This window comes from Camelus ferus, chromosome 17 (assembly GCF_009834535.1).
Source record: "Camelus ferus isolate YT-003-E chromosome 17, BCGSAC_Cfer_1.0, whole genome shotgun sequence".
Lineage (NCBI taxonomy): Eukaryota > Metazoa > Chordata > Mammalia > Artiodactyla > Camelidae > Camelus > Camelus ferus.
The window spans coordinates 25,515,461-25,537,218 of record NC_045712.1 but is presented as its reverse complement, the minus strand read 5'-3'; the positions used below and the strand labels follow the sequence as shown (position 1 = coordinate 25,537,218).

The window sequence follows — 21,758 nt, the reverse complement described above, 5'->3', positions numbered from 1 at the left end:
CCCCTCCCTAAAGACCCACGCCTTTATTCTGTTTCCACAGCGCAACCCCTTCTCCTCGGAAATCCCATTCCCGCCGCTCCCAGTAACAGACATGGGACTTGGCCCAAAGAGCCCTCCTCCCACCGACCTAGTCCGCCCCAAAAGGACTCGCTCCTTCCCTCCAGGACTCTAGGCCGCAGCTCCTTCTTCCTCCCAGGCCCCACCCCCTTCCCCTAGAAGCCCCGCCCCCTGCTAAAGGTCCTCGCCCATTCGTCGAAGGTCCCGCCCCGCTCACTAAGCGGCGAGGCCGCGGCGGAGACAGGCGGGGCCGCTCTCGGCTCCGCCCCTGGAGTCTCACTTCCGGGCGCCAGCACGCAATACCACCCGGACCGCCCAGGGCCAACATGGAGCGTCAGGTGAGGGATCGGCTCGCGGTTCCCGTGGTCGTTGCAGCCCGGGCCGGGCCTGACCCTCGTGTGTCCCCTGCGCAGGTGCTGCTGAACGAGCCCGAAGAGGCGGCGGCGCTGTACCGGGGCCTTAGCCGCCATTCCGCGCTGAGCGCCGCCTGCCTGGGCCCGGAGGTCACCACGCAGTACGGGGGCCACTACCGGACGGTGCACACTGGTGTGTATATGGAGAGGAATCGGTGGCGGGCTCTTTACGGGGCCATGCACTCGAGTGGAGAGGAGGAGGGTGTGAAGGCAGGCTCGCTGCCTGACAGTGCACACGGATGTGTGGAGGAAACTGGGCTTGTAGAGTGTAGGAGTGGAAGGGTGAATCCCCCAGAGATCCTTGCACACAGGTGTATATGGGGCTCTTTGGGGTGTTATGGGATGGTGCCAATGGGTGCAGAGTGTGGGCTTTGTAAGAGTCACCCTCATCATCCTATCCCATATCCACCCTCAAGGTTCTAGAGTGGATGCTTGGGGCAGTAATGGTTACACTCCAAGATATTGTCAGCTCAGGCTCTGCAAGCCTAGTCTTGAGTTGTGGCCAAATGATGCCCATCCTGCCCCCAGAATATCTGAAGACAGATTGAGGGAGGTGGGCTGGGCCTGCTTGGGATTGGGTAGGGCAGCCTGTGCTGGGACTAGTCAAGTTGAGCAGCCTCGTGCCTCTCCTCGCAGAGTGGATCCAGAGGGACCTGGAACGTATGGAGAACATCCGATTCTGCCGCCAGTACCTGGTGTTCCATGACGGGGACTCAGTGGTGTTTGCAGGGCCTGCGGGCAACAGTGTGGAGACCCGGGGGGAGTAAGTTTGAGGAAGGAAGCTTGTGGGCAAGGCCACAGCCATCTGCAAGCCTTTTACAAATGCCCACCATATGCCTTGGTGTGAGTAGGGCCTAGAAGGGAGGTTGGGAGCCAGGTTCCTGCCCCTTGGGAGCTCAGGTAGTCTCTGGTGACATGGTCATAAACACTGAAGGCTTGCTCCAAACTTGGGCCAGGACTAGAGGCCTTGCTTCAGGGAGGGGATGCAAGGCAGCTGCCATGGTGGCGCTAGAAGGGGTGCAGGGATGGATGTGGGCCAGAGTCTCAAGAATCTTGTCAAAGAGGTTGTGGCCAGTAAGGGGACAGGATGGGCTATCACTGGGTGGGAGGTAATTCTAACCTGCTACCCCATATCCTCCTTAGGCTGCTGAGCAGAGAATCTCCTTCAGGCAGCATGAAAGCTGTGCTGCGCAAGGCTGGAGGCCCAGGCACAGGGGAGGAGAAGCAGTTTTTGGAAGTAAGTCTGCGTGGGACCAGGTGGTGGGCAAACTGAGGCTCAGTCCCACAGATGAGGCTCTGTAAAAGGACAGCAACCTCACTCCCAGATGTCCTCAGGTCTGGGAGAAGAACCGGAAGCTCAAGAGCTTCAACCTGTTGGCGCTGGAGAAACATGGGCCAGTTTACGAAGATGGTGAGGCAGCCGGCTGGTGAGCAGGCAGGGTGGACAGGAGGGGCAGCCATAACCCAGGGCTCCCCCTGATCAGCCCTCCTTGCACCCAGACTGCTTTGGCTGCTTGTCCTGGTCGCATTCGGAGACACACTTACTATACGTGGCAGAGAAGAAGCGTCCCAAGGCTGAGTCCTTCTTTCATACCAAAGCCTTGGACATCAGTGGCAGCGATGACGAGATGGCTAGGCTGAAGAAGCCAGACCAGGCCATTAAGGTGCTGTGGCTGTGGCAAGTCCACAAAGGCCCTTCAGGGCAGCCTGGGGCTCAGTCTGCTTTCTACGCACACTGCGTCTATCAGAACCAGGGAGGCACTGGCTTCTAGAGGGCAGGGCAGGGCAGGGTCCTGCAAGACAAGCTGGGCATTGAGTGTCTTGTGTTCTCAGGGGGATCAGTTCTTGTTTTACGAAGACTGGGGAGAAAACATGGTTTCTAAAAGCACTCCTGTGCTCTGCGTGCTGGATGTCGAGAGTGGCAACATCTCTGTGCTTGAGGGGGTCCCTGAGAGTGTGTCCCCCGGACAGGTTAGTGCTGACTCTGCCCACATCACTCCTGGAGTCTGAGGGCCCTGCCTGAGCTACTGCCCCTTATCCACATCTTCCCTGTGGTCTTGTTTACAGGCATTCTGGGCCCCTGGAGACACAGGTGTGGTGTTCGTGGGCTGGTGGCATGAGCCCTTCCGGCTGGGCATCCGTTTCTGCACCAATCGAAGGTGAGAACAATCGAAGGGGCAGAGCAAGGGTGCCTTGTAGCTCAGACTGGCCTTGAAGCTGAGTGTCTCTCTGATGGTTCCAGGTCAGCCCTGTACTATGTGGACCTCATCAAGGGGAAATGTGGTAAGTGCTGGCATCTACCTGTGCTTTGCTGACACACAATGGCCCTGACAGCCTGCGTGATGCTCACATTTTTGTCTGGTCCAGAGCTCCTCTCAGATGACTGTCTGGCTGTCTCTTCTCCTCGGCTGAGCCCAGACCAATGTCGCATCATCTACCTGCGGTTCCCATCTCTGGTCCCCCATCAGCAGTGTAGCCAGTTGTGCCTGGTGAGCTGGGGGAGGGGGAGGGGGGAGGTCAGCAAGAAGAGGGGATGGTGGGTGAGAGCTGAAGGGTCAGCTTTGTCTCCCCACAGGCCGCTCAGTGGACCTCCTTTCGTGGGTGCAGTGATGGTGTGAGTTCTGCTTATCCTTTCAAGGCAGGGCCCAGAGGCTGAGAGTGCTAGCATGGGGGCCTCTGCACAACCCAGACTCACCACCTAGAGAGCATCCTCTGTCTACACGAATGCTCCTCCCATTGCTTCTCACTGTACGTGGCCAGGCTCTGCAAGGGCCTGGGATGTAGTGGGCAGTTACATAGTCTTTGCTCACGAAGAGCTCTGGGCTCCTAGTGAAAGTCAGAGGCCCCTTGGACAGCTCGTCCAGGTTACCAGAAAGAAGATACACCGTGCTCCTCTCAGGTCCTCCCCTCCCTTCCCTGAGGCTATGCTAGTCTATCATGGAAGAGGACAGGTGTACAGAGCTCCATGCCCTGAGGGTACTGCCGGTCCCTTGGTGGGCCTGACCACTATGTTCTCTTGCAGTATGACTGGTACACCAGGGTCACCTCGGTGGTGGTGGATGTCGTGCCTCGGCAGCTGGGAGGTAAGGGGTGTGTGGCTGGTTGAGTGCAGTGGAGCCTGCAGCTCTGTTTTCCTGCCAGCTTTTATCCTGGCTCAGGGGCAGCCTCCTCAGCTCTTCCTTCCTGGGTTCCTTCTGAAGTCTCCCTCCTGCTGGGCCAGCCCTAGGTTCTGCCTCCTCAGGGGTTGGGGCCATCGCTGTAGGGAATGGTTCTGATAGAAGGAAGTTAGCTAGACTGAAGCTGAGATCAGAGCAGCCCAAACTGGCTGAGGATTTAGATTGTTTCATTCCCATGCTGCAGCCCATAGATATTTCTTATTTTTCCAATGGCTGGTTAAAGCCACTGCTCCTTCAAAGGGTCTCAGAAAGTGCACTAGGTTGGCAGGTCCTAGTCCAAGGGTGCTCATTCTCCCACTCCCAGCCCCCATCCTAGCATTTGTTCAGTCCAAGGCCTTGAGGCAGCGGGGTCTCTGGGAGGGTGGCCCTTGGCCGACAAGCTCCAGTCGGTCTTGAGTGCTCGCAACTCTGCTTGGGATCCTGAACAAGGATGTGAGGGGTGAGTCTCTTTTCCTTAGGCCGCCTGGTCAGTTCCAGGAATCAAGGACAAGGGATGGTCTCCTTTTCTTCTCTTGGCGTTGCAGGGATGTAGCAGTGGGGACCTGGTCTGAATCTCAGCTCTGCCCCTTAATAGCTGTGTGTCCTTGGACAGTGTCCTGACCTCCCCAAGCTTCCATTTCTTTATGTGAGAAGCTGGCAGTTATCCCTGCCTTCTTTGTAGGATGGTAGCAAGGGCTACAAGAGGGATGATATTAGAGGGTAGGATTTATTCAGCCTCCTTTGCACAGCACTCTGCTAAGTACGGTAATGGACAGACAGGTGTTGTCTTGGTTACAGCATCCAGTGCCCACCAGGGACCAAATAAGAGCAGCTCAGAGGAATGCCAGTGCATTTCTTCTGAGCACCCGTGGTTTCTCTCAGAAGTTCTCACGTTCCCCCTCTCTTGGGACCTCAGAGGCCTCTGCCTCTCAGCCCCCTCTTCAGGCCATGCCTCATCACCTAGGGTGCCCCCATATGTGGGGCTGCCATTCTGTCACATTTGGGGGGTCCCAGGTGAATTCCCCAGCAACCCAGCCTGCCTCATAGTCTTAAGCCCTCTACACCTCCATTCCTGGACGTGGCCCCCAGCCCTCTGCCTTTGCAGAGAACTTCTCTGGGATCTACTGCAGCCTTCTGCCTTTGGGATGCTGGTCAGCTGACAGCCAGAGAGTGGTTTTTGACTCTGTTCAGCGCAGCCGGCAGGTAAGGGGCCCTGACTGTGTTGAGAGGCGGCCCTTGACCAACCCCCAGGAGCTGTGGGCCTGGGACATAGCACATGCACATTGCCCAGCCACAAGGTCTCACTGGTTCTTTAAGGCCCTGCCTGCCCCTGTCCTGGACTTGCTTTTCCTTGAGGGGGCTGGCTGCCTGGGTACCTCACAACAGAGCCCTTGGCCCTTTCTCCTGAGGCAGAGATGCAAAACATTGCCCTTCCTCAGCATTTCCAGCTGGAGGACAAGGGGGCCGCCACTGGGATGGGCCCCTGAACACCATACAGGGAGCTCATAGAGATGGGACAGTGGCTTTCTCCCAGTGATTGGGTGGGGACAGCACAGTATGCCAGGCTCCTTTGGGATGTGATTTCATTTGATCCACAGTGTAGTTCAAAGGGGCTCAGAGTCATTCCTTACCTTACCCAGGGTCACTCAGCAAGTTGTAACGGAGCTGGGATATGAACCCAGGCCCTCAGGCCACTCCCTGCTGCACTGAGTAGCTGTCACCATAGTCCTTCACAGCTCTGGCCTGGCCTGGCCCAAGGTCCCCAAAAGGGTAGAGCAGAGATGGGGGCATGACCCACTGGGTTCTGGGATGTGGTACCACACGTGGCCTCCCTTCTGCTTCAGGACCTGTTTGCTGTGGACACTCAGATGGGCACTGTGACCTCTCTGACGGCAGGTGAGCAGGGCTGGCAAGTGGACCAGCCAGGCCAGGGGTGGGACTAAAGCTTGAGCACATGGGGCAGTGGCCGCACTCTTGGTCACTCTGCACCACTGACTACTCCACAGCCTTTACTGACAGTTTCATGGGGACCCTTATCCCACCAACGGACAGCCTTCTCTGCTCCCTGTGTCCTGGCTCTGCCTCTGCATGGCTCCCACCCTGCTCCTTGAACCCAGAAAATTCTCTCTTGTCAGGATCTGTCAGTCATCCTTCCTCCTCCCCAAACCTCAGGCAGAGGCACCTCTGTCACTCCAGGGCCCAAGAGAAGCCCTGGATTGGCTCCCTCATCTTCCTCTTACCCAGGCCTGGTGATTCTGTCCCTAAAATGTTTTTGAGTTCTCCACCTGCCCTGGCTGTACTCACTCCTCCACAAACATCTCTGTACAGCCGCTGCTTAGGAATCTCGATCTCCTTGGACCCTGCTGCCTAGAATCAGAGCCCACCCCCACCTGGGCCTAGCAGCCCCTGCCCCTGCAGACTGCAGTCCATCAGGTGGTGGGTGGATGTGCCCTGTGGTCTGGTGTGTCCTCAGGTCTGGCAGTCCCGGGGCACAGCCAGCACCTGCTGGATGAATGGACTGAGCAGGAAGCTCACCCAGAGCTGTGTCCCTTTGTGGGTGTCCCTTTGCTTCTCAGGGTGGAAGGGGCACCTCGCTGTGGAGCCTTCAGGCTGGGACTCTGGCTCTGCAGGGAGGGGTGGGAATGGTGGTGGTATCTGCCTTCTCCAGGGGGGTCAGGTGGAAGCTGGAAGCTGCTCACAATTGACCGGGACCTCATGGTGGCACAGTTCTCCACGCCCAGCCTGCCCCCAAGCCTGGTGAGTGATGGTGGGGGTTCGCCCAGGCCAGAAGGCAGAGGTTCCATGCAGGCAGAGCCCCCCAGGTCAGGGAAGTGGCCTCAGAGTCTGACTGTGGCTGGTCAGCATGTGAGAGGCCAAGGTGTGGGTCCAGGGTAGCTAGTCCATGAGGGTCTGGCACCATGCGGAGGAACTACTGGGCTAAGGTCTGCTCTGTACAGAACAGGGTGTCTGGGAAAGTGCCCAGTCCCTGGGTATAACAGTACAGGGAGACGGCAGAGCCTAGAAGCTGAGGAGGGAGGGGTACGAATGTGTGGTTACATGAGTACCTTTGTACATATCAGCTTACGACAGGAGTCCATGCTGTACCCTGTGGAGGTGGGCAGACGGCCCACCATAATGAGAGTTGCCCTTTCTCAGAGGTGGAAAGGCAGGGAGGCAGCCAGGCCTGTGACACACTCTTTTGCCTTGGCAGAAAGTTGGGTTCCTGCCTCCTGCGGGGAAGGAGCAGACAGTATCCTGGGTGTCCCTGGAGGAGGCCGAGCCCATTCCTGACATCTCCTGGAGCATCCGGGTACTACAGCCACCCCCAGAGCAAGAGCATGTGCAGTATGGTGAGCTGGGCCAAGGGCTGAGGGACACCTTCTCTTGAGTTCCCCAGCATATAGGGTCTGTGGTCACCTTTCTAACCTCCTGTCTCACATTTTGGGGTCTCTTGAGATTATCTCCAAGAGGCTTTCTGTTCCTCTTGTGGTCAGTCATGGGGAGTAGTGTCTGGGCATCACCAGACCAAATCATCTGTGGTGGGATAACGAAGCCCAAAGTAACAGTCCTATACAAGGCCTCTGTGACCACACGCTACCCAGGATGTTGTCCCTGCAGACAGTGAGACTCCCTGACTAGGGCAGGAGCATGAGCCTCTTGGGGTCCATGTGTCACAGTGTGGGCTACCTTGGCCAGGTCTCTTGTTTCAGAGGTCAGCCCCAGACCCGCACCTACAGCTGAGGCCTTGGCTCGGGAAGCCCCTGGGGATTAGCACCGGCCCTGCTGATTGCCTTTCTCCCTGCAGCTGGCCTTGACTTTGAAGCAATCCTTCTGCAGCCCAGCGATCCTCCAGATAAGACCCAGGTGCCCATGGTGGTCATGCCCCACGGTAGGCAACTGGCCTGAGAGTCCCTGCCCTCCCACCACCCCTCCTATCTGGCTCTTTCACCCTCTCTCTGCTCCCTATCTGCAGGGGGACCCCATTCATCCTTTGTCACTGCCTGGATGCTGTTCCCAGCCATGCTTTGCAAGATGGGCTTTGCAGTACTACTGGGTGAGTGAGCAGGGCCCACGGCTCTGGTAGGGCTGTGGGGTATCGATGGAGTGGATCTGGTTTGTATCACCCTAGTCTCCAGGCCTCTCTGTAGTCTGGATCTGGTAACCACTATCAGAAACTGCCCTCGCCCAGCCTCTGGTTCCATGGCATGGTGATAACATGGGCTAAATCAAGACTTCCATGGGAAGGCTGCTGTAGTCACTGGGCTTTCTCAGATCTCTTAGCCCCTTCCCCTTGAGTCTGTGGTGGCAGCTGGCCCTAAGGCCTACTTCACATATGGGTGAAAGGGTATCCGGGGAGCTAGGAATGTCACTTGACTACTCTGTCTGGTCCCTCCCTGGCCTCCAGTGAACTATCGTGGCTCCACGGGCTTTGGCCAGGACAGCATCTTCTCCCTCCCCGGCAATGTGGGCCACCAGGATGTGAAGGACGTCCAGGTAGCAGGGGCTGGGGCTTCTGGACAGGTTGGAGGGTAGGTTCTTGGGGGTGTGCCTTCATCCTGCTGAGCAGGCAGCCGGCTGCAGCATGATCTGCCCCACCCTGTAGTTTGCAGTAGAGCAGGTGCTCCGGGAGGAACACTTTGACGCAGGCCGTGTGGCCCTTATGGGTGGTTCCCATGGTGGCTTCCTCTCCTGCCACCTGATTGGTCAGTACCCAGAGACCTACGGCGCCTGTGTGGTACGGAACCCTGTGATCAACATTGCCTCCATGATGGGCTCTACTGACATCCCTGACTGGTGGGTGTGCCCACAGGTCCCTGCCCTTCTCGCCTCTACCCCATACCCTCATGGAGTTCCCGTAGGCCCCAGAACTCCAGGGGCTGCTTCAGCTCAGTCTCTTGCAGGTGCGTGGTGGAGTCTGGCTTCCCCTACAGCAGCGACTGCCTGCCAGACCTCAGCCTGTGGGCTGACATGCTGGACAGGTCGCCCATCAAGTACACCTCTCAGGTACACAGCCCTCCCCCTGCCCACTGTGCTGCCAGTGTGTCCAGGGCCCCGGACCCTGCTTACGACGACTCCCCACACATCCAGGTGAAGACTCCACTGTTACTGATGCTGGGCCAGGAGGACAGGCGTGTGCCCTTCAAACAGGGCATGGAGTATTACCGTGCCCTCAAGGCCCGGAATGTGCCAGTTCGGTGAGTGTGGCACACATCTGGCGACAGCCCTGGGAGCTGGTGAGCAGGTGAGCAGGTGAGCAGGGGAGGATCCTCCAACCTCAAACATCACTGCCCGACCCTTGCAGGCTCCTGCTCTATCCCAAAAGCACCCATACACTGTCAGAGGTGGAAGTGGAATCAGACAGCTTCATGAATGCTGTGCTCTGGCTGTGCACACACTTGGGCAACTGAAGCCCTACCTCTCTGCATGAGCCGGCTGGCATATGCCGCACTTGGCTCTTGGAGAGCCCCAGGGTCTAGCAGAGTGGTGAAAGGCAGCCTGGGCTCTGGACTCCATGGATAGGTGAGCCAAGGAATGTGGACTACATACTCATAATAAATGAGGACACAGAGTCTGGTTCTTGCTGGTACTTTGTACCAAGCCACCTGTAACCCCAGCCCCACCCTTGGGGTTCAGAGGCCGTAGGCCCTGGGTGTGGCAGCCATAAGGACGGCATCTACTGCCAATGTGAGGGGGCAGGGGATAGTGAGAGACTGAACCGCTGCCTGTCCTGGCCACGTGGGACTCCACCAGGCTAGCTCCCTCTGCTGCAGCCCCTTCTGTTAGAAACTGCCCTACACCATCCTTCCCCTCCCAAGTTTATCTGGGGGACCAGTGAGGCCCTGGTTTCCACAGCACCTACAGGCTAAGGTAGCCCTAGGGTCAGATCGCCCGGCCCAGGGTGTGCTGGACTCGAGCCACCCAGGCCCTAAGGAGGTGTTGCCAGTTCATGCCCTAGAAGCAGAGGCTAAGAAGCACCCTTCAGAGGCATAAAGAAGAAAGGTGGCTTTATGTCTGACAGATAGCTTCATCCTCCCCAAGGCACACAGGATTGAGGCTGGGCCTAGCCCAGCCGCATGACCTTGTGAATCCAGTCCACAAACACAGAGACACGTGTGAAGATGGCTGGCCAGCGGGGCCGTGCGCACACTCGGTTGGGGATTATAATTCCCTGTAGGACCCAGCAGTCATGGGTAAAGCAGGCAAGTGGGCCCCCGTAGTCACCCTGATAGGTATAAGAACTGGTGAGGGGGGCTGGGGCCATGGCAGAGACCAGCCCCCATGGGGGCAAAGTAGTACATTTTCAGCTTGCCAAATGGCCCTGCCACTGACCTCACAGGCACCCACAGGGGCCAACAGTCCCTCAGTGCACATTTCACTTTCACGTACGCGGCCTCGGTGCTTGCCATTACATTCCTGGTTGGAGATGACGTTCAGAAGGGCCATGTTCAGGACCGTGTTGTCCCCTGTACCTACAGTGAAGGGAATGGGAAGAAGAGGATCTGTGGGTGGGATCCAAAGCTGGGCCTCTTGGCCCAAAGCAGTCCCTGCCCCTACCCTGTGCTCTTACCTTTGGTCTCGCCCCAGCCTGCGATCTCACAGTTGGTGCCTGGAGGCACCACATACCGCTCAGGGGGCAGGCAGATGAGGGCCACACGCTGGTTCAGGGTCACAGGTCTTCAGCAGGAATGAGGGCATTCAGGGTCTGAGGCCACAAGGCCCTGTCCCACCTCATACCCCTTTGTCACATACCTCTCCAGCTTGAGCAGAACAAGCTGGGAGCCTGAGGGCCCGCAGACCATCTTGGCCACTGGGACGCGCTGCAGGCCTGGCTCCCCAGGCTGCGGGTTCTGGAACAGGGTGCCCAACCACACCTCATAGCCCATGAGAGGCATGTTGCTGGGAGAGAAGCTCTGCTAGATCATTCGTGATTCAGTCTGCTGCCCAACACTCCCCTGTTGGCTTGTCTAGGGAAGGTGGCTAAGGGGGAGATGAAGGCAAGGGGTTGGGACTGGATCCCTTGGGTCCCCAAACCCAAGGGAGGCTCACCAGGAGGAGAAGCACTGCTGGGCAGTCAGTACCCACTGCTCCTTCACTAGGGAGCCTCCGCAGAAGTGCTGGCCCTGCCTGGAGGAGTGCAGGTTAGGAAACAGTCCTGCAGCCTGCCATCTCTTGGCTAAGGCCTCTGAGGCCAGGGACAGTTTCCCACCCTCCACTGACATAGCACAGAAGATACAGCTTCAGCCCCTCCTGGGGGATCAGGCAGTTGTGTCTCACCGGTTGCGCAAGCTGACTGTCCAGGGTGAGTTCCCAGGCTGACCCCCCACCACACGCAGCCTGGAGCGCCGTGGGTCCAGGTGAGTCACCCTCTTGCCACACTCTGCAAACAGCACTTGGTCTGGGGGATAGAACGGGCTCATTGAAACCCTCGACTGGATGGAGATGGGGGTTAAAGGGGCAGCAACCCACGCCTGGCCCCGTACCTGGGGGCTCCAGGATGGACGGCGGTTGGTCATTATCTGAAACACCCAAGTTCAGCCGCGTTAAGGGAGCCAGCCTTTGGCGGTGGAGGCTGGGGGCGGGGCCCCGGGGGAGTGTCGCGGGTGCTTACCGCAGCGCCGCAGTGCACAGTAGTCAAACGGGGTCCCCGGGTCCGTGGTGTAGCACCAGGGCCCGTGACTATCCCGGTCCGGGTTCCGGCAGAAGTTCTCCTCCAGTTGCGCTTGTGGGGCGGAGGTGGGTGTGAACCTAGGTGGGAGAGGGGACAAAATCATAGCAGGGTAATGCCAAACCAACGCAGGGCTCCAGTTTGAGAACGCCGCGGGTTAGTCTAAGAGGGGCGGGGCGCGCGGACCTACTCACTGAGGTTTGTGCGGCATCTCGGCAGACCAGCGCTGGCACCGGACGCCCTTGCGGGTCTTGCTGACCGAACCCCGGTATAGTTCCCCCGCGCCGTGATAGCAGTCTGCAGGAAGCAGAGGGAGGCGGCCGTCAGCTGGTTCTCTCCCTAGCCCTCCGGCTCCGTGCCTCCAGCCCCAGCTCTGGTCTTACCCTCGGGCCGCACGTCGTCCGCGCACCGCCTTATCTGGTAGCAGAAGGCCACGCGCATGCCAGGCCGCGATGTGAAGCACCAGGGCGCCTCCGATCCGTCGGGGTTCCGGCAGAAGTTCTCCCGAAGGTCCCTGAGCAGGTGCTCGGCTCAGCCCGGTGGGTCCCAGCCCAGGGACCGGTCAGCCAGCCTCGGCCGGGAGCCCAGCCTCCAGCCCCGCCCCAGACCCCGCCTTCCTTCAAGCTCCGCCCGGGACCCCCTCAGGTCCCACCAGCAGGAGTACGCCCCCAGCGGCGGCCCACCACCTCACTTGCACGCGTATTTCTCCGGCGCAAAGCGATGCTGATGCGGGTGCTGCGCGTCCCAACGCTGGCAAGGCACGCCCGCGGCGGTGGTGTTCACCGTGCCCCGGTAGCCCTCGCCTTTCCCGCGGAAGCAGTTGAGTGTCGTGGCCTCGTGGCGCGGCTGTGCCTCGGACCCTTGGATGGACCGATACCGGTCGGAGCCCAAGAGGGAGCTTAGACCCGGCGTGGGGCTGAGGCGAAGCCGCAGGCTCTTTGGGCCACCACAGGGCCACGCCCAGCCCCTCCTCTCTTCCCAGCAAGGCCACGCCCCCACGCGTCCCAGGTGCCCTCCCAGGCCCCGCCCTCGCGCTCTACCGCAGTGGGGGAGATCGCAGAACTCCCGCTCCATCTGTGGGTCGGTGGTATAGCACCAGGGCCGCTCCGAGCCGTCCGGATTCCGGCAATAGTTGTCGTCCAGATTTTTTTCAAGGAACCTGGGGGCGGCAGCGGGGCATGAACAAGACTCTCCTGAGACTCAGGCCCTATCTGGCCCCAACCGCTGCCTCACATCGCCCCGCCCCTGCAGTCCTGGGCCCTCCCCTTGTCCGGCCCCCCGCGTGCGGAGCCCGCCCACGCGTACTTGCTCGGCTCAAAAGGGTGCGGGTGCGGGTGCTGCAGGTCCCAGCGCTGACACTCGCGCCCTGACTCGGTGCGGTCCACCGAGCCACGGTAATCTTCGCCATTGCACAGAAGGCAAGCGGCTGGAGACACGGGGCGGGTGGGTTCGTGGACCGGCGTGGGCATACTCCCGCCCCTGGCTTGACCCGGAACCACTTACCCTCCCGACAGGACTTGATGCCGCAACTCTGGAAGCGCACGGCAGGGTCTGTTGTATAGCACCAGGGACCTCCGGGGTCCCTGTCCGGGTTGCGGCAGAAGTTCTCCTCCAAGCCATTCCGGAGCGTGGGCGTGTACCTGGGTTTAGAGAGCAGCAATACAGTGCGTGCCGGGAGCAAGCGCCAGGCCGGCAGGGACAGAGGGGAGCTGTCTGTCTCACTTGTGGTCATTGGGGAACCTGAGGCTCCAGCGCTGGCAGGGTAGGCCACCCACGGTGATGGCCACGGTGCCGCGGTACTCGACCCCATTGTCCATGATGCAGGTCCGAACATAGCCTAGGAGCACAAGACCCAGGATCAACAAGGCCTGGGGCCCCAGCACCTCTCTCTTCAGCCTGCCCTTCTCCGCAGCCACTCACTTTTCTTTTGGAAGAGATCGCAGCGCCTGGAGCGCTGCAGCCGTGTATGAGGTGAGTGCTGGGTCCATGGCAGCAGTTGACAACCGTGGCTGCTTACGTTGTAGTGGAAAGCCCTGGGAGAAGGAGGCACAGGGTCACCCGGTGTCCAGATTTCCCTAAGTACAGTCTTACCTAGGTTCCTGTGGCCACTCACCTGCAGTCGAGTAGGGGCCCACAACGCCCTGCACACTCCTCAGCGTCTGCTACATCCTCTTGCCAAGGCCTGGACCCCACTGCATGTAGCAGGTGTTGCAGCTCTGTACCTCGCAGCACCTGGAAGTCATTCAAGGGCGAGCGCTGCCCTGCAGGGTGGGCATGCATATCAGTACCTCCACACTTTACTAATTCAGGGGATCAAACTACAAGGCTTCTGGAATAGACCTCAAGGGTCAGACCCCTGTATTTGGGTGGGAGAAGCAGGCCCGGACAGGTGGTAGTTATCACTAGTGCATTTGTTTAGTGGGCAAGGCACTAGGCTCAGGTGTAATACATTGACTCTGTGAGAGCAGTGGGTGATGGTGCTTTACCTGTGGAGCTTTTCTCATCTCATTTCTCAGATGAGAATGTGAAGGCTCAGAGCTATGATATTAACTAGGCAGAGGCCCAACCCAGGTATTCTGACTCCAAGTCCGGACTCTCACTAGCGTGAGGATGTTTGCTAAGTTAGAGAGTTAAATCAGGCTCATGAAGGATAACTGCCCGCATGTGTGCATGCATCCGTGAGGTCCAAATCACTGCCTCAGTGCTACGGTAGGCTTGTAGCAGGTGTTCTAACGCAAGCCTGTATAGGCTGTGTGTTTATTCCTCAGGCTGCCCAGCTCTACGCAAGAAGCCAAGGTCACTCACTGCTCTGTGCCTAGTAGGAAGGTAAGCTCCTGGCTCAAACAGCAGGATGGGCCTGGGGCCAACCTCTTCCTGAAGGCAGCTGGGGGATTAGGGCAGGGTAGGGGGCAGTAAAGGCACTCACCAGGGGCCCCTGAGCACTGCGTCAGAAGCAGCAGGAGTGGGAGCCGCTCCATCCTCCTGGCTGGAGGCTGCACTGTGACCCACTACAGCCCCATCCGGGAAGTTGTGAAACCTGTCCCTAGGGGATTGGGTGGCTCTGGCTCCACACCTCTACTCTAGGCCTGATGGGGCCTGACCTGAGACCCAGTGGCAGGAATGGGGGTGGGGCCAACGTCAGAGCCCCTAGGTGAGGTGGCAAGGGTCTTCACTTCGGCACAGCTAGCCCCTGTGAGGCCTCTCTGTGTAGTGGACAGTGTTGGAAAGGTTAATTGGGGCACTTGAGGTGCCCTGGAGTGGGAGTGGAGCCCCCCTGCAGCCTAGGCTTCTCTGAAGGGAAGGACAGCGTGGACATGGTTGCTGCCAGAGGCAGTGATATTAAAGTTGCCTGAGCCTCAGCCTTCCCCTGTAAAGTGGATAACGTTCCCTGCTCCAGCCCCAAAACAGCCTGCCTCTTTTGCTGGAGGCGGGTCTGTCCACGCCCCAGATAGAGGGCCCCCCTAGCCCCGCCGGAGGTGCCATCCCAGGGAAGGTGAGCGAGGCCACCCGTCAGGCCTGAATGGAGGTGAGGGTGACAGGGAGCAGGGACCCTGCGAGGAGCCGCCTTTCCGGCATCCTAGGGGACCTCTGGGTGGGGTCTGCAAGTAGCTGGTAGGAGTTGAAATAGGCAGCAAAGTCTCCCAGTCAGGACACAGTTGCGACACGGCTGTGCTAGGAGCTCCTCCGGCGCAGGCGGGGGTCAGAGATGGTTGGGCACTGGAGCGAGGCGGCACCGGGAACATCCCGGAGGCCGTGGAGGCCCCCCACCCACCCACCCGGCGCAGGCCCTGCGCAGGCTAATGCGCTTGCGCGGCGGGCGCGCGGTTTGGCCCTGGACGGACACCGTAGCCGAGAGGCTGGGCGGATGTTGTGAGCCGGGACGCCGCGGCCGACACTAGGGGTGAGTGAGGGGCGGCTGAACTCCGGGTGGGGTGGGTCCCCGCGGCTCGCCTTGCGGCCTCGGCCTGTCTAGTGCGAGGGTGCTCGTCGCTCAGGGAGTCGCAGTCTAAAGTGCGAGACTCCGGGCTGGAGTTGTCCTGGAGGAGCCTCCGGAGCTTGGGGCCGGGCGGGGGCGACTTGGCAGAGACCAGCGCTACCCTCACGTCCTTGGGTTCCGAGATGGGGTCGGTTCTGTTCTGAGCCCTGATTCCTCTGCGCGGCTGAACAGGATCGACGTGGCAGGGAGCCCCCGAGCAAAGTCAAAATCTACTTCTCATCTGGGTCTTCAGCACCTGACACCCGGGGTGGATGGAAGGTTTGCTCCTCAGATGAGCGACCACGTCTAACCTGTCCTGGACCTGTTCTGGAGTGAGAGGGACAGCGGTCATGGTTGCCTGCGGTGGGCGGTAGGGTGGGAAGTCACTTTCCCGAGGGGCAGGCGTGGTGCGGACCGTGAGTGAGCAAGGGTGTGTGGCGGGAGCACTGGACCTGTTTGGGGTGAGATAAGAGAAAAGAGTGCTGTCTAAGGTATTGCTCGAGGGCTAGGCTCTAAACCAGCTGATAGAACTTTCTGTGATGATGGAAATATTCTTTTTGTTCGGTGTCTTGTCTCATAATCACTGGCCACAAAATCCGTGAAATGTGGTTAATATAATTGAGAAATTGATTTTTTTTTTTTGAGTAAACGTAGACTTATTTAGAGAGATACATACTCCATAGAGTGCAGGCTCTTTCAGAAGGGAAAAGCCACGAGGTTTGGGGGTTAGGTGATTAATTTAAAGTAAAAGTAGTTACACACTCCATAGACAGAGTGGGATCTGTTTCACTCAGATGGGAGAGTGCCTGAGAAGTTGATTTTTAAATTTTTAGAAATTTAATTCAAATTTAAGTAGCCACATGTGGCTAGTAACTACTGTGTTGTACAGCACAGCTCTAGATCTTTGAGGCTGGCACTAGCAATTTAGTGCAGCTTCTGAAGCAGCTGTAGCAACACCATGATATTTGAGGAATGGACAGCAGTGGGAAGACCAGTGGAGTCTTTGAATGGGCAAGGGTGATGCTGTGATGGGGTGGGAGACTGTCTGTAAGTGCGAAAAGGAAAGCTAGCAGGCCTTTGGAATAGAGAAGGGATGATCCTGGAACTGAGGAAGGGGGTCCTGGCCTTGGGTGTCAGCAGGACTTGTGGCTGGAGATGGACAAGGCCTTGGACAGTGGACTTGGCTTGGTTTGGGTTCTCTCTTCCAGATATGGACCCAGTGTGGCTTACCACTGAGAAGGATACATGGGCTCTTCCCCTAGGCCACCTCACTTTAGACACTTTGATCTGATTTCCCACTGGGTTGAGGCATTTCATTTAGTTTAACAAACATATATCTATCACCTGCTCTGTGTCAGGCCCTGTGTGAGCCCTGGGACATGCTGGGGCCCTGTAACATGGGCCCAGAACCCGACTCACCCTCCCTGTGTAGGAAGCTGGAGGCCACTGCTTTCTTGTGCCCTGGGTTAGTGTGTGTGTGTGTGTGTGTGCCCGCACGTGCGTGCATGCACTGGCTTCACCTGCTCCCAAGCCTCCTGACACCCCAAGACTGAGGTCAGTGTGAGGGCCTTTGACTAGCTTTGAATAGACAGGCTTTGCCTCTGCTTCAGCCCCCAGGACCACTGGCTGCCCACAAACGATGAAAGATGGCATCCAAAGGGGCCAGCATGTCTTTTTCCCGCAAGAGCTACAGGCTGACCTCAGATGCGGAGAAATCCAGGGTCGCAGGTGAGGGCTTGCAGGGCTGGGAGGAGGCTCCTTGTGTTGAGGGAAGAAGGAGGAAGAGACAGAGGTGGCAAGGTCCCAGGTCCAATGAGTCTCAGGCTTTGCTGCACCCCTTGTACTGTGAGCCACCTCTTCCCTGACAGCAGCCATGGAGCAGGGTACCCAATGTGACTGCTTCTCTGACCCCTGGACCTGGGACCAGGAGCCTCTGGGGCCACGAGAAGCTGGGAGCCACACTGACCATGTGTCCCTTCTCTCTCTTCTGATCTGTGACCCAGGCATCGTGCATGAGAAGCTACTGAATGACTACCTGCACCGCATCTTTTCCTCTCCTGATCGGGCACCCACAGCAGCCACCAGCAGGTATGGCCCGGGGGATTGCCCCTCCTCTCCCTGAGGGACCAGACCAGAGGCTGGGGGTGGCATTGTAGGGAAGGGGGCCTGGGCTCTGGGGAGGCTGGCTTGAGCTCCATTCTCACTCTGCTACTCCTGGCTGTGACACCTGCGGCCAGAGAGTCTGCCTTCTGGACCCCGCTTCTTCTTTTCCCCTGGCAGTGCTAGTACCTTCCTTCTGAGGATGGAGCAGAGGGTAGGGGCATAGTGGTGTGCACTCAGCACTCATCATAGCACTTCACACCTGAGTACTCCCCACTCAGCATCTGGTCCAGTGTGCACCTGCCCTCACCTCTGCCCCACCCTGGCCCTCTGTAGCCTCTGCTTGGATCTATGAAGCACAGACCCTACCAGCTTTTTTCGTTGCTTATGTAATATATTTAAGTTTAGCTTATGTCAAAGTTACAGGTGCACTTTAGCAGAAACTTAGAAACAGACAAAGAAGAAGCATCTGTCATCTTATGTTAACATGACCATTTGAGTGTGATTCCTTTCTGTTTCCTTTATATCAAGATGTATGTAGTTTGGATTGTGCTGTATGGAAAGTTTGTTAAAACTTTTTGTCAATTTCAGCTCCTTAAAACAAACTTTTATTGAGGAATATTTATACAGTAAACTACATGTATTTAAAGTATATAATCCAGTAAGTTTTAATATGGATAACGTGTGAAATCATCACTGCCACAGATGTGTCCCATGAACATGTCCCTCCAAAAATATTTAGGAAAGTCTTATCTTTGTTATCAGATGGTGTTCTGAGTGTTTTTCTGCATTACAGATTTTTCTGTATTACAGTGGCTGGGGCATGTGGGCATCTTTTAGGGCCTGGAGTCTGCCGTATCCCTGAGCGCTGTCCTGGTTTGGAGGAGCTTTTGTTTTTATGAACAATGCTGTTTGGATGCCCAGGGTTGGAATCATGTGGCTGGAGTATTTGAACTGCAATCACTCTTTAGACTGTTGCTGAATTACTTCTCCAGTGGGACCTGTACATTCTTCCTCCCTGCAGTGAGGCATGGGGGTCTCTATAGTTCAGCCCCCTTGCCAGCCAGGGCTGGTCTGTCACAACCTCTGCCCGCTGGGTGGGCACAAAGGGCAGCATTGTTGCCTGTTCCATTTAAGCAGCTGTGACGGCCGAGGGTTTCTGCTTGTTCAGGGCTGCTACCCACCTCCACCCCAACCCTAGTCCTGGCCTGTTCCCAGGGCCATCTGATCCCTACCTCATATGATACCAGAAGCCATCCTGCTGCCACTGGGGCCATGGCTGCCAGGAGGGAGAGCAGGTGGCAGAGCCATTAGTCAGGGTTGTGTGGATGCAGAGTCCTGGGCTGGAATCTAGGCAGTCCAGAAAGGGCAGGCGAGTGCTGGGGTTGGCCAAATGGGCAATGCTGCCGGCACCTAGTGAGGCTTGAGTCTCAGGCTGGCCACCCATAACTGCTCTTGAGAGCAGACGCAAGACTAGAGCAGCCCTTCCAAGTGTGGGCCTGTAAGAAATACTGCTGAGGAAGCCTCCTTTATCTACGGACCCAATAGGGTATTCAGAGATGAGGTTGGCTACAGCTTTCCATGCTACTGGCCTGGCACCCATTTGCAAGAGTGCTCCCTGGCCTTGACCTGGGGCTCAGCAGGAGTCGGTGGGAGGCTTCATGTATCTCCACTTCTTGCAGCTCCAGGTCATTAGTAGCTCATGGCAGGGGAACATTTGGCCCCTGTGCCGGGTCGAAGCTAGCTTGCTAGAAAGTTGGGGCTTTGGTCCACCTACGCCCCCTTCCAGAGCCTACTCTGTAGGAGGATGACTGGGGTTGGAGCCAGGATTAGAGATGGAAGAATGGGTGCCAGCAGTCTGTGGACTGGATCCAGATGGACATCAGGCCTCTGCTCTTTGATCCCCGCTAGTTACTGACACCCAATTCCCTGCTATTCTTAGCAGCTGAACTCAGGACTGAGCTGGCCGACATTAGACAGAGCCTTTTTTCCTCTGGGCATGTGTGCTGGGAGGATAAGGGAGTCACTCAGATTTTCCCAGCCCCTTTGGCTGGGGCAGGTGGCAGGCCGTGTGCTCTCCTCTCCTATAGAGGTGAGTACAGGACCGAGCCAGCCAGCAGCTAAGAGGGCTGAGCTCTTCATCCTCCCAGGACGTGTCTGGGTCAACACACAGGCTTCCCTGGCTGGGACCACACACCAGGGTTCAAGGACTGGACTGGATGATCTTGGTACTGACCATCTTGGGCATCAGCACTTCTCCCAGCCTTCCTCGCCCACCTTCAAGAGTGGGCAGGTTATGGGCTACGCAGGGAGCATTATTCCTTGGAATCTTCATAGCACCTCTGACAGACAGCTGTTTTTCCATTTTTATAGATGAAGGGATTAAGCCTTAGAAAGGCACCCCGCCCCCCTTGTTTTAATAGTCCTGAAGTGCACCAAATTGGATTGGTCATAATTTTTAATTTAGCAGATATTCCAGTCTTCTGACCCCCAGCATGCCAGAATCTGGGACTGGCACAACCCTTTTTCTGGAGTCTGGGTAGCCATTCTCTGAGGCTCAGGGGAAAGGGAATGGGAGAGGGGTTTGTGTCATCTGGCTGGTTTCAAGGACTTTTGGGCCCCTCGCAGCCTCTTACTCTCCCCAGGAAACTCCTGAACTTCCAGAACCTGCCAGAGCATCTGGAGCAGCTGTTGCATGTGGACAATGAGAATGAAGAGAGCCAGGGTATGTAATAGCTTCTGGAATGTGGTTGGGGAGCCAGGGCTGGGCCCTAGGGGACCTGGGGCTGCCGCCCTGGGGGGCTCAGTGCACTCTGCATCTGTCAGACTCTGGGCCGTGTGCAACCCACACCCACCTCTCTCCTTTTCAGGACAGGTTGAAGGGCGGCTTGGTCCATCCACTGTGGTCCTGGACCACACAGGTGGCTTCGAGGGGCTTCTTCTGGTGGATGATGACCTCCTAGGGGTGAGCGAGAGCAAAGCGTCCGGATCCAAGTTCCTCCTGACACAGCCCCTAGATCCTCCTAATATGGCCCTGGTCTCTCTATCTTTCTTGATGGGGCTGTAGCCACAAACCCCTCCTGATGTGGCCGATTGCATCCCTGGCCCCCAAACCTTCCTAACATAGCCCTGAAACCCTCTTGGTGTGACCCCAGCCCCAAGGTCTTCCCAAAACAACTATGAGCCCCTCCTCTCATGCTCCTGGCCCAGAATCCTTCCTGACACAGGCCTAGGCCCTCCTGCCATGTTCAGGCACAGTGCAGCGTGGGCTACAACGGGCACCACCACCAAGGCGAGCTGACTTGGGATGGGGCTATTCTCCCTTGGGGAGTCACCCTGTGTGCCTGGGAGGACGCTCACTGCCCCTGCTCTTCACCCAGGTCATTGGACACAGCAACTTCGGTACTATCCGCTCCACCACGTGCGTGTACAAAGGTGAGACCATGCCCTGCTGTGGCCTGGGGAATTGGAAGGAAGTTTGAGGGCCCAGACCCGAGGCAGGAGGCAGTCTTTGTTTCCCTGCTGGGTCTGACGTACCTTTTTCCAGGGAAATGGGTCTACGAGGTGCTCATCTCCTCCCAGGGGCTCATGCAGATTGGCTGGTGCACAATCAACTGCCGCTTCAATCAGGAGGTGCGTGTGGGAGGGGCCCCCCTAGGGAGACCTTCCACTGCACCCAGCCTCCTCGGGGCTTAGGCAACCGCCCAATCCCAGCCCACATAGGGTCTGCTCAGCACCCTAACCTGGACTGCTTTCTGGAGGAGGGATGTGTCCCACCCCATCCCAGGGCAACCCAGCCCAAAACAGCTCTCATTTTTTCCCCTCAGAGCATCAGCCCCATTCTGTAGAGCCATGAGGGTTCAAGGTTGGTGGCTGGCAGGCTCTGGCTCTGCCCCCTCCACCTCACTCAGACCTCATGGACACTTCTCCCTAGGAGGGGGTTGGAGATACACACAACTCCTATGCCTACGACGGCAACAGGGTGCGCAAGTGGAATGTGACCACGACGAATTACGGCAAGGTGAGGGCGGAGCCCCTGCAGCCCACGCGCCCTGTGTCCATCCCCACAGCTTGGTGGGAACCCCTGGGCAGCTGTGAGGGAGTGTAGGGCACCAGGGAGGGGATGGGACTCAGGTCCTCTGCCCTTATGGCCGGTCTCCCCTGAGTGGTAGTGGAGACACAGCTCTGGGGGCAGAGTGGGCAGGCTGCTGGGCTTCTGCACATCTGTAAGGCCTCCTCCCCTGGCAGGCGTGGGCAGCGGGGGACATCGTGAGCTGCCTGATCGACCTGGATGATGGCACTCTGTCCTTTTGCCTGTGAGTCTCCTGCCTCTATCCACAGGCCTGGCCTCTGGGGCCTCCCCAAGCTGCCCTCAGTTTCCTGGACCCTGG

At 57.9% G+C, this 21,758-nt stretch overlaps 3 protein-coding genes across 11 annotated transcripts in view; 2 read left to right on the top strand and 1 right to left on the bottom strand.

Annotated features, from left to right (window-relative positions):
- Positions 1 to 236: 236 nt before the first annotated feature.
- APEH (acylaminoacyl-peptide hydrolase) lies at positions 237 to 9,195 on the top strand. 4 transcript variants are annotated; one of them, XM_014563696.2, is made up of 23 exons: positions 237 to 395; positions 471 to 603; positions 1,107 to 1,233; positions 1,614 to 1,707; positions 1,806 to 1,881; positions 1,971 to 2,134; positions 2,304 to 2,441; positions 2,538 to 2,629; positions 2,713 to 2,753; positions 2,838 to 2,959; positions 3,046 to 3,084; positions 3,493 to 3,553; positions 4,731 to 4,828; positions 5,470 to 5,521; positions 6,294 to 6,382; positions 6,837 to 6,975; positions 7,431 to 7,514; positions 7,599 to 7,679; positions 8,031 to 8,119; positions 8,229 to 8,419; positions 8,527 to 8,629; positions 8,714 to 8,820; positions 8,928 to 9,195. In XM_014563696.2, exons 1-23 carry the CDS (start codon positions 384 to 386, stop codon positions 9,031 to 9,033), a joined length of 2,238 nt encoding a protein of 745 aa, XP_014419182.1. In that variant the 5' UTR covers positions 237 to 383; the 3' UTR covers positions 9,034 to 9,195. The 4 variants fall into 4 exon arrangements, with proteins under 4 accessions (XP_014419182.1, XP_006174179.1, XP_032314388.1 ...); XM_006174117.3 differs by lacking the exon at positions 3,046 to 3,084; XM_032458497.1 differs by lacking the exons at positions 8,229 to 8,419; positions 8,928 to 9,195.
- A 418-nt stretch (positions 9,196 to 9,613) lies between these two features.
- MST1 (macrophage stimulating 1) lies at positions 9,614 to 14,353 on the bottom strand. The gene is made up of 18 exons (XM_032458498.1): positions 14,218 to 14,353; positions 13,405 to 13,552; positions 13,212 to 13,324; positions 13,014 to 13,128; positions 12,795 to 12,931; positions 12,597 to 12,717; positions 12,332 to 12,450; positions 11,983 to 12,151; positions 11,675 to 11,805; positions 11,486 to 11,588; positions 11,235 to 11,371; positions 11,107 to 11,142; positions 10,901 to 11,021; positions 10,673 to 10,750; positions 10,376 to 10,522; positions 10,194 to 10,300; positions 9,956 to 10,095; positions 9,614 to 9,848 (listed from the first exon to the last, which is right to left on the bottom strand). Exons 1-18 carry the CDS (start codon positions 14,267 to 14,269, stop codon positions 9,687 to 9,689), a joined length of 2,136 nt encoding a protein of 711 aa, XP_032314389.1. The 5' UTR covers positions 14,270 to 14,353; the 3' UTR covers positions 9,614 to 9,686.
- The window catches only part of RNF123 (ring finger protein 123), a 29,901-nt gene continuing 21,264 nt past the window's right edge, over positions 13,122 to 21,758 (top strand). Inside the window, exons 1-9 of one of the 6 annotated variants that reach the window (XM_014563679.2) lie at positions 13,122 to 13,262; positions 16,878 to 16,995; positions 17,271 to 17,355; positions 20,013 to 20,092; positions 20,238 to 20,332; positions 20,748 to 20,802; positions 20,915 to 21,000; positions 21,302 to 21,388; positions 21,616 to 21,683. In XM_014563679.2, the coding sequence (XP_014419165.2) occupies positions 16,914 to 16,995; positions 17,271 to 17,355; positions 20,013 to 20,092; positions 20,238 to 20,332; positions 20,748 to 20,802; positions 20,915 to 21,000; positions 21,302 to 21,388; positions 21,616 to 21,683 (638 nt within the window). In that variant the 5' untranslated portion in view covers positions 13,122 to 13,262; positions 16,878 to 16,913. Of the gene's footprint in view, positions 13,263 to 14,217; positions 15,193 to 15,459; positions 15,600 to 16,877; positions 16,996 to 17,270; positions 17,356 to 20,012; positions 20,093 to 20,237; positions 20,333 to 20,747; positions 20,803 to 20,914; positions 21,001 to 21,301; positions 21,389 to 21,615; positions 21,684 to 21,758 lie in introns of those variants that run through there. The other 5 variants (XM_032458493.1, XM_032458494.1, XM_032458492.1 and 2 more) reach the window with 5 other exon arrangements.

What these genes read in the sequence shown, in the direction of transcription:
- APEH (XM_014563696.2), top strand. An exon ending in AGTGTGGAGACCCGGGGGGA is followed by an intron (nt 1,234 to 1,613) that starts GTAAGTTTGAGG and finishes TATCCTCCTTAG; the next exon opens with GCTGCTGAGCAGAGAATCTC. An exon ending in CATGGTGGTCATGCCCCACG is followed by an intron (nt 7,515 to 7,598) that starts GTAGGCAACTGG and finishes CCCTATCTGCAG; the next exon opens with GGGGACCCCATTCATCCTTT.
- MST1 (XM_032458498.1), bottom strand. Translation starts at nt 14,269, where the DNA reads ATGGAGCGGCTCCCACTCCTGCTGCTTCTGACGCAGTGCTCAGGGGCC. An exon ending in AGGTTCCCCAATGACCACAA is followed by an intron (nt 12,932 to 13,013) that starts GTGAGACAGACA and finishes CTCTAAACCCAG; the next exon opens with GTACACGCCCACGCTCCGGA. An exon ending in GAGATGCCGCACAAACCTCA is followed by an intron (nt 11,372 to 11,485) that starts GTGAGTAGGTCC and finishes TCTCCCACCTAG; the next exon opens with GTTCACACCCACCTCCGCCC.